Here is a 10,290-nt window from a genome sequence, read left to right as displayed (position 1 = left end):
GTTCGTAGCGCTCGCTATACTACTCTGATAAGGGGTGTTAACTTTGATAGGGTGTGTTATTTCTGATAAGGTGTGCTATCTCTGATAAGGTGCGCTATTTGTCATAGCACAGTTTAGTGAATCAGCCCCAATGAATTTTCGTGAATATTTTCTTAAGATTGAAAATAGCGAATAGCTAAACACTGGTCTACCTCTTTTATTTTCTCCTTTTGTGTTTTGTTTTGGAATTCAGGTTTCATTGGTATTGCATGTGTTATTTTGCAAGCTAGTATGCAGGTCAAACAACTCCACACACTTATGCCAGGTAGAAAATAGGTGAAAAATCAATATACTGATAGCAGGGACACCTGAAAGCTTGAGTATAATGCAACACCACCCCCTGCTGGTCATCAGTCACTTTCTCCATCCAAATCTAAAATAACATGTTGGAATTGGACCTGAACATTGTATTGCTTTTTTTCAGTAGATTTAGCAGAGATATTTTTATTCTTCCCTAGGATGCCTGCTGATAGGATAGCCCTTCCATGTGGCACATTTAGCATAGACACTAATGCGTTTGGCTTTAGCTGCCAACAGTATTAATATCAGTAATTTCATATTGACAATATTATACAGTTGTTAACATAATGCCTCCTACTCCCACTACACCTGACACTAACCCTCCTACTACCACTATATCTAACATTATCCCTCCTACTATTGCTACACCTAACACTAATCCACCTTCTACCACTACACCTAACACTAACCTTCCTACTCCCATTACAACTAACCAGGACCGGATTTATCATAAGGCACTGTAGGCACGTGCCTATAGGCACCTGGTGATGGAAAGGCGGCTCAAGCCCCTTCTCAAGCAGCACAAGCGCCTCTCTCTATCCTTCCCTATGCAGAAGTCTCCCTTCAGTCAGGGGCACCTCTAGCTACTTTAATGTTGAGGGTACTTCTGGCTATCCAATACTAAAAAATACCTCTAGCATCCTATGACGGGCAAGGGATGTAAGAGAGAAGTGACAGCTAGAGTTGGGCCGAACCTCCGATTTTAGGTTCGCGAACCGGGTTCGCGAACTTTCGCGGAAGGTTCGGTTCGCGTTAAAGTTCGCGAACCGCAATAGACTTCAATGGGGATGCGAACTTTGAAGAAAAAAAAAATTATGCTGGCCACGAAAGTGATGGAAAAGATGTTTCAAGGGGTCTAACACCTGGAGGGGGGCATGGCGGAGTGGGATAGATGCCAAAAGTCCCCGGGAAAAATCTGGATTTGACGCAAAGCAGCGTTTTAAGGGCAGAAATCACATTGAATGCTAAATGACAGGCCTAAAGTGCTTTAAAACATCTTGCATGTGTATACATCAATCAGGTAGTGTAATTAAGGTACTGCTTCACACTGACACACCAAACTGTTCACTGAACAGAACAGGTATGCAGTGGCGGGTTCACTGAACAGGTATGCAGTGGCAGGATCAATGAACAGGTATGCAGTGGCAGGATCACTGAACAGGTACGCAGTGGCAGGATCACTGAACAGGTATGCAGTGGCAGGATCAATGAACAGGTATGCAGTGGCAGGATCAATGAACAGTTATGCACTGGCAGGATCACTGAACAGGTATGCAGTGGCAGGATCAATGAACAGGTATGCAGTGGCAGGATCAATGAACAGGTATGCACTGGCAGGATCACTGAACAGGTATGCAGTGGCAGGATCAATGAACAGGTATGCAGTGGCAGGATCAATGAACAGGTATGCACTGGCAGGATCACTGAACAGGTATGCAGTGGCAGGATCAATGAACAGGTATGCAGTGGCAGGATCAATGAACAGGTATGCAGTGGCAGGATCAATGAACAGGTATGCACTGGCAGGATCACTGAACAGGTATGCAGTGGCAGGATCAATGAACAGGTATGCACTGGCAGGATCACTGAACAGGTATGCAGTGGCAGGATCAATGAACAGGTATGCACTGGCAGGATCACTGAACAGGTATGCAGTGGCAGGATCAATGAACAGGTATGCACTGGCAGGATCACTGAACAGGTATGCAGTGGCAGGATCAATGAACAGGTATGCAGTGGCAGGATCACTGAACAGGTATGCAGTGGCAGGATCACAGTACAGGTATGCAGTGGGCTGAGGGCTCACTGAACAGAACAGGTATGCAGCCAGGAAGAAGTTAAGCCTAACTAATCTTTCCCTATGAGAGACTGCAGCAGCTCGCCCTACTCTCACTAATGCAGGCACACGAGTGGCCATAACGGCCGCCGCTGCCTGCCTTATATAAGGGGGGGTGGGGCTCCAGGGGCTAGTGTAGCCTAATTGGCTACACTGGGCCTGCTGACTGTGATGTAGAGGGTCAAAGTTGACCCTCAGGTGCATTATGGGGCGAACCGATTTTTTGCGAACTTTTGCCGCAAAACGTTCGCGTGCGACACCCGCACGCGAACCACCTAAGTTCGCGCGAACCACGTTCGCCGGCGAACCGTTCGGCCCAACTCTAGTGACAGCGGGGCAAACCAGCACACTTGCAATGCAGTTGAGTGGTGGTTTGTAGGTTTCGGAGGGCGAAGTGTAAGGTGCTAGGACATCTGTGCCAATAGGCTCCTGTGAGGTAAATCTGGAGAGGCACCTAACACTAGCCCTCCTACTATAGCTACAGCTAACACTAACCCTCCAAATACCGCTACAACTTACACTAACCTTCCTACTACCATTACACCTAACACTAATCCTCCTACTCATGCTACACCTAACACTAACCCACCTACTATCGATACACCTAACACTATCCCTCTTACTACGGCTACACCTAACACCTTTCTAGTACCACTGTGCCTAACTGCAGCTACACTTACGCAAAGCTCACTGTTGCTACTTCTAACACTAACTTCACAGCCACAACACCTAACACTAACCTCACTGCCGCTACACCTAACATTAACCTCACTGCCGCTACACCTAACATCACTGCCGCTACATCTAACACAAACCTACCTCACTGCTACTACACCTTACACTAACCTCACTGCCGCTACACCCAACACTAATCTCACTGCCACTACACCTAAACAAACCTCACTGCTGCTACAACTTACACTAATCTCACTGCCACTTCTCCTGACACTAACCTCACTGCTGCTACAGCTAACACTAACCTCACTGCCACTATTCCTAACACTAACCTCACTGCCACTACACTTAACACTAACTTCACTGCCGCTATTCCTAACATTAACCTCACTGCCACTATACCCAACAATAACCTCACAGCTGCTACACCCAATACTAATCTCACTGCCACTACACCTAACACTAACCTCACTGCCACTACACCTAACACTAACCTCACTGCCACTACACCTAACACTAACCTCACTGCCACTACACCTAACACAAACCTCACTGCCACTACACCTAACACTAACCTCACTGCCACTACTCCTAACACTAACCTCACTGCAACTACACCTAACACTAGCCTCACTGCAACTACACCTACTATAACCCCACTGCTGCTACACTTTGCTACTAACCTTGCTAACACTAACCTCACTGCTGCTGCTACTAACACTAACTTCACAGCCACGCCACCTAAACTAACCTTACTGCTGCTACTCCTAACACAAAACTCATTGCCACTACACCCAACACTAACCTCACTTCTGCAACACCTAACACTAATGTCAGTGCTGCTACACCTAATACTAACCTCACTGCCACTATGCCTAACACTAACCTCACTGCTGATACACCTAACACTAACCTCACTGCCACTACATCCAACACTTACCTCACTGCTTACCCCTAACACTAACCACACTGCTGCTACACCTAACAATAATCTCAATGCAATGCTGCTACACCCAACACTAACCTCACTGCCACTACACTCAACACTAACCTCCCTGCCGCTACTCCTAACACTAACCTCACTGCCACTACACCTAACACTAACCTCAATGCCGCTACTCCTAACAATAACCTCACTGCTGCTACTCCTAAAACTAACCTCACTGCTGCTACACAACACTAACCTCACTGCCACTACTCCTAACATTAACCTCACTGCTGCTACACCTAATACTTACCTCAATGCCTCTACACCCAACACTAGCCTTACTGTCACTACACCTACACTAACCTCACTGCCACTACACCTCAAGCTAACCTCACTGTCGCTATTCCTAACATTAACATCACTGTCACTACTCCTAACACTAACCTCACTGCCACTACACCAGGGCTTAACTAGAAATCACTGGGCCCCCTGTGAAAATTTATATGGAGCCCTCCCACCCCTGGTATAGTTGCCGATGCAGGTAGTTTCAGTGCACGGAGCTGACCACCAGGTGCCCCCAGTACAGATAGCCAGGTATAGGTGCCCGTCCCCAGTATAGCCAGGTATAGGTGCCCGTCCCCAGTATAGCCAGGTATAGGTCCCCGTCCCCAGTATAGCCAGGTATAGGTGTTATCAGTATAGCCATGTTTAGGTGCCCCTAGTATAGCTAGGTATAAGTACCTCCCATATAGCGAGGTATAGGTGCCCTCATTATAGCTGCCCCAGTATAGCCAGGTATAGGTGCCCAAAGTATAGCTAGGTTTAGGTGCCCACAGTATTTCCAGGTATAGGTGCCCCCAGTATAGCCAGGCATGAGTGCCCCAGGGTCGCAGCGCATGAAGGGAGAGCAGTGCCCCCCTCCTCACTGATGTGGGTGGCTAATGCTTGCTCTCTCCTCATGCGCTGCGACCCCTCCTGCCCCCCAAAACAGCCCAGGGTGGGCCCCAGATGGGCCCCGGTCCACCAGCAGCTGCATGCCTTGCAGCCCCTATTGTTTAGCCACTGTACTACACCCAACGCTAAACTCCCTGCCACTACACCCAACGCTAACCTCACTGCCAATACATCTGATCTAAAACTAACCTCACTGCTGCTCTGCCGAACACTAACCTCACTGCCCCTACACCTAACACAAACACTATTGTTGATACACACAACACTAACCTTACTGTGCTATGCTGAACACTAACCTCACTGCCCCTACACCTAACACAAACACTATTGTTGATACACACAACGCTAACCTTACTGTGCTCTGCTGAACACTAACCTCACTGTCCCTACACTTAACACTAACCTCACTGCAACTACACCAACACTAACTTCACTGTTGCTACACCTCAAGCTAACTTCGCTGTTGCCAGTCCTAAAACTAATCTTGTCTGCTTGACGATCATCGTAACGTTTTCTCTGGTGCTTTACGATCCTCAAAGCTTTGTGCTGCCAATAGCATTGAATGTGCAGAGTGTGCAGAATCTAAGCACCCAAGCACACCATAACCGCAATCGACATTGCAGGCTAAGGTACCGCGGAGGACAGCGCTTGCCACCTGCGTCAAAAGTAAGCACTTTGCCTCAGAAAATGATTAAGATGAAATGGGGCCCTAGGCAAGACAGCACTTTCTGCCCAGCCCTGATGGTCACCAATTAGATTTGGTGGGAGCTAGCATCCACCTGGCCCCTATACTCTCTCCAGGCCCTAGGCAACTGCCTAGAATTGCCTTGTGGATGATTCAGCTCTGCTTTGCCTCCATGGGTGTGGATGTGGTGTGAAAGAGATGTAACGTCTGGTCTGTACATTGATTCTTGACTAGAGAATCAACACTCAATCGGCAGAAGATCAGTATTGCTTTCTGGTAAGCCCCGCCCATTGCTCGCAAAAGAGTCTGATGTTAGACAAGTAGATTCTCTGACATGAGTGATAAGAGAATGTCAGTTAGTGTGTGCTACCCATGTAGCTATAGAAATCAGAGACTGAAAAAACAAGCCAATACTTTATCACAAGAGCATTTTATTAGGCTTTTTACGTGTCTGTAGGGAGCTGAGGAGGACAGGCATTCAGAGACTGATTGGTTCTTCCATTTATCACACCAGAGCCGCAGAACTTGTATCTGGAAGGAAAATGCTGATTACAATGCAGCTTTTATTTTCTTGAGGTTAATTTGCATATATTCAGCAGTGGTGCCCTGGGAGACATCTCAAGCTCACTCCAACCTGAATTATCGCAAATTCTTTCTGTTTTAGGAAAGCAAACTTTTAGGACCATTGTAGTCCCTTACACAGTCCAATGAGTTCTAGGTCACCATGAGCTTGCTGGTTAGTCTGTACATTAAATATAACAAATACTATTTCTAAATATTGCCATTATTTGTGTTGAGAGATTTGTCATGATTCATTAGCAGAGTAACTTGGGCGGCTCCTAAACTACAGCACAGGCATCCAGACCCGGATTAAGACTGAATGGGGCCCTAAGCGGACTCCCCCCCAACATGCAGCCAACCAAGGAGCAAGCATCTTACTTACTATCAGCCGCTCCCTGGATGGAGCCCCTCCGTGCTGCAACTCCTCTCTGAACTCTGCTGACTCTGTAGCAGCACGTCATCCTGTAAGGCTTGGTGGTGTATTCTCCACAGTCAGCATGCAATGCATGAGCTGGCGTGGAGGAGGTACACACACTAGCACCAGGAAACAGGCTATCCCTAGTATAGTGGAGGGGAGGACTGACTCCAATAGGAGATTGTGGCGCACAGAGCCGGTGCAGATCTGACAGCCACAAACAATGCTTTCGTTATAACGTCTCAGCGCAAAGTAGCGCTGAGCGCACAAACCAGAACTGAGGAGATCAGGACAGGTAGACAGAATGAACGTTTGCTAGCTAGCGGCTACTTAGCGACAGCAAGCGTCCAAAACCAGACAGACTGGAATGAGGCAGCCAATGCGCTGCGGCGATGGCGTGCCTCACAAAGACAGGACAGGACAGTCAGGAAACAGCAGGATCGAGATAGATGAACGTAACACAGATAAATATACAATAAGTATGTTTTCCTAGCGTATTACAATTACAGCTATCAATGAAACTATTTGTAACGTCTGACTAACATATGTATATATCGGCAATGAACCGATATATGACATAAGCAGGAACGCTGACTAGGACTGGAGTAATACAGGGAACAGGACTCAGAAGTATTCGCTATCTCTTCGCAGAGATGAACGCAATCCACAAACAGTAACAGAACAGGATTCAGAAGGATTCGTTATCTCTTCGCAGAGATGAACGCAATCCACAAACAGGACCAGGAACAGGATAACTAGCTCAGCTCGGGTGCTCACGGTACGCGCAAACTACCAAAACGTGCTGGAAAACTGACTAACTGAACACAGGAAATAAACAGTTCGTGTACGTATATATCAGCGACACTGATGTATCAACGTAACACGAATACAAGGAAAATAATAAACGTGCTGGTATGCATATATATTGGCAATGAACCAATATATGATGCAAAACCAGCAAAGTATCTTTAGAACAAGAAACACGATCGGGGGCTGAAGCGACAGCAAGACGGGCTTAAACTGAAGCTATGAAAACCCAAGGAAACCCTGCAGGAAGCAGATCTTTATACTGAGGTCATCCAATGGGAGCAGACATGCAGATTCCCACACAGGTGAATGACAATCAGTCACAAGCTGACAGCAGGGAAAGACAGACAAAGCTATGCAGCTTGCATGGAAATAGATCAGAACTGCCTGAGCTGCAGCACTACTACTTCCAGCAATAGCTGATGCAGCAGCGATCATTACAGTACCCCCACCTTTAAAAGCGGATTCCAGACGCTTTTCAAAACTGAAATTCCCAACAAAACAGTCTGACTGATAATTCATGATGACCGGGACAGCCCGGCAAGACCGAATTCCAGAATCAGTCCCCACAAGACTGGACCCATCAGAACCAGAACCTACAGAACCATGCCCATCAGTACTACAAGCCCCAGTGTGACACCCATCAGAACCATGATTTCCAGAAGAAAGCCCTCCGAAATTCCCTGAGCGATACCCACCGCCTTCCAGGAACCGTTCAGAAACGCCAAAGCCTTTGCAATGCCCACCGGTACTGTCTTTACCAACACAAAACCCACTGTTGAACCAGTCCAAGGCACCAGGACAAGTTTTCTCAGAGACCTCCCAGAACACCTTGAAGCTCCAAAGAGATCCCCATAGGTCAGAATGCCCCTTAGGCTCACATGGAGAACTATCAAGAACCCCTATGGAACCTAGGGCAATTCCCGAGTCAGGGCCACAAGGACAAACATCAATATCAGGGCTTTCAGGGACCAGAACCATCTCTGGGCATGCAGGCAGACTGGCAACATCAGAACGTGTTCCCACTAAGGAAGCATCAGAGCACGCTAACACCTTAGACACACTTGGGCATTCTGGCACACAAAGAACATCTGGGCACACCGGCACAAGAGAAACCTCTGGGCATGTCAAGGAACTGTGAGCCTCAGGGTCAGCCAAGACAGGACCAAAACCAGGACTGGCCAAAAAAAATCATCATGACTAAACTTCGCAACTACTGGACTTTTACACGAGAATGCTGGATCGGACTTAGATGTCGCTGATTCCAGCAAAGTCAGTAACAAATCAGATTCAGGGGCACTAACAAGACAGGACAAATCTTCTGATGTATGCACTGAACCAGATAGGGACTCCACAACTACCTCTGGACTGGACAGAGACTCATTTAATACACTGGATTGGAGCTCATGAGACGCTACAGAACAAGTCAGTATTGCAGCAACCCCCACTGGACTAGGCAAAACTGAGGAATTCCCTGGACAGGAAGGGGACTCTGGAACCTCTGCCACAGCGGCCAGAGAACCAGAATCTTTCAGGATACAGGGCTGGGTTTCAGGAACACTCATCAGACCGGACTGAAATTCTGAGATTTCTATTATTTTGACCAGAGAATCAGAATGATCCATGTTACAGGGCAAGACTTCTGAAACATTCAGAGGACAGGGCTGGAGTTCCTCGGCTGTTACAACACTGGAGAGGGACTCAACAACATTGGTTAAATCAGACTGTGTACAGGGCAAGGTATTTAACACAATTGCTGACGAAGACAATATTTCAATGGCTTCTGCTTTGCTGGGCAGAAATTCATCAAGTTTTATTAGAGCAGACTGTAATTCCAAAACAGCTGCTAGACAAGTGAATATTACTGCAACACCAACTGAGGTAAGCAGTACCTCAGACTCCCCTGCTAGAGGGTTTGAAATATCCAAAGTACTGGGTGAAGCATAAGACTCTGCGACCACAGCTTCACTGGACAGGATCACTGAACAGTCCATATTGCAGGGCAAAACCATGGAAGCACCTGCTGGACAGCATAATGATTCTGTGACCTGAGCTTCATAGGAGAGATCTACTGCACAATTCATGGTACAGGGCAAATTTACTGGAACATTTTCTGAACAAGGTAATAATTCTGCGATTTCAGGTTCACAGAGCAGATGCTCTGAGCTATTCACGAAACTAGAGCGAGGTGTAGAAACAGGAAGATCAAGACACAATGTTTGCGCATCTGAATCACCATTCAATTGTAAAATTGGAAAATTCAGATGCTGGGGTTCTGAGGTTTCTGGACAGGATTGCTGGGACTCGGAAACTGATGTAGTGCATCTATTGGCATCTGCTGGATCAGACAGGAGTTGAACCTTATTAACACGGGTAATTTCTGCAGAAGTGTTTGCAGAGACAGGCAAGATTTTTCTGGTGTCTGTTTCACTGAACAAAGACTCATGAGTACTGGCTAGGCTGGACTCAGAAGTCAGCAGGACCTCTGGATTCTCTGCTGAGAAATTTGTGCAGGGCAAAGTTAAGAAAGTATCAGTGGCTTCTGTTTTACTGGGAAGTAACACTGAGTTATCCATGGTACAGGGTGGAATTGCAGGAACTTCAATTTCACACAAAAAGAGCTCCGAATCACCTGCTGAATCAGCCAAAGGTGCTGAAGCAGGCGGGTCAGAACGCCAAATTTGCGAATTCGGAGTCACAAAAAAATCATCCAAAATCAGTTCCCACACATCAATCAATGGAGCCATAAAGTCATACTCACACACACCAGTTTTTATTAGGTTATAGGCAGACTTAATGCATGCATTCAATACCAATTCACTTTTTGCACTGTAAAATTGACAAAATGAACTTGAATCATTCTTCCATTCATTGACCAGAGCTTTCATCTCTCCTTTCTCAAATGGAGGATTCCAAGCATACTTAACAGGCAGATCATGGTTTGCAGATATGATAGTGGCAGGGACATATATTGGGTTAATTAGCAGGTGATTGGCAGATTCCTTATTCCTAAGAATCTCCAATACCTGTAGCAAGTGCTGAACTGTAGTGTATGCAAACTTTCCTTGCTTCACAAATAAGTTGATTTG

The 10,290-nt window shown here is 46.7% G+C and overlaps 1 protein-coding gene across 4 annotated transcripts in view; it reads right to left on the bottom strand.

Moving 5' to 3' along the window:
• Positions 1-5,861: 5,861 nt before the first annotated feature.
• Positions 5,862-10,290, bottom strand: part of LOC137536358 (pancreatic lipase-related protein 2-like) — a 63,599-nt gene continuing 59,170 nt past the window's right edge. For all 4 annotated transcript variants that reach the window (XM_068258542.1, XM_068258540.1, XM_068258543.1 and 1 more), the window contains exon 13: positions 5,862-5,949. In XM_068258542.1, the coding sequence (XP_068114643.1) occupies positions 5,862-5,949 (88 nt within the window). The remainder of the gene's footprint in view (positions 5,950-10,290) is intronic.

The sequence above is a fragment of the Hyperolius riggenbachi genome, chromosome 10 (assembly GCF_040937935.1).
Source record: "Hyperolius riggenbachi isolate aHypRig1 chromosome 10, aHypRig1.pri, whole genome shotgun sequence".
In the NCBI taxonomy this organism is placed as follows: Eukaryota; Metazoa; Chordata; class Amphibia; order Anura; family Hyperoliidae; genus Hyperolius; species Hyperolius riggenbachi.
This window is presented reverse-complemented; position numbering and strand designations above follow the sequence as displayed.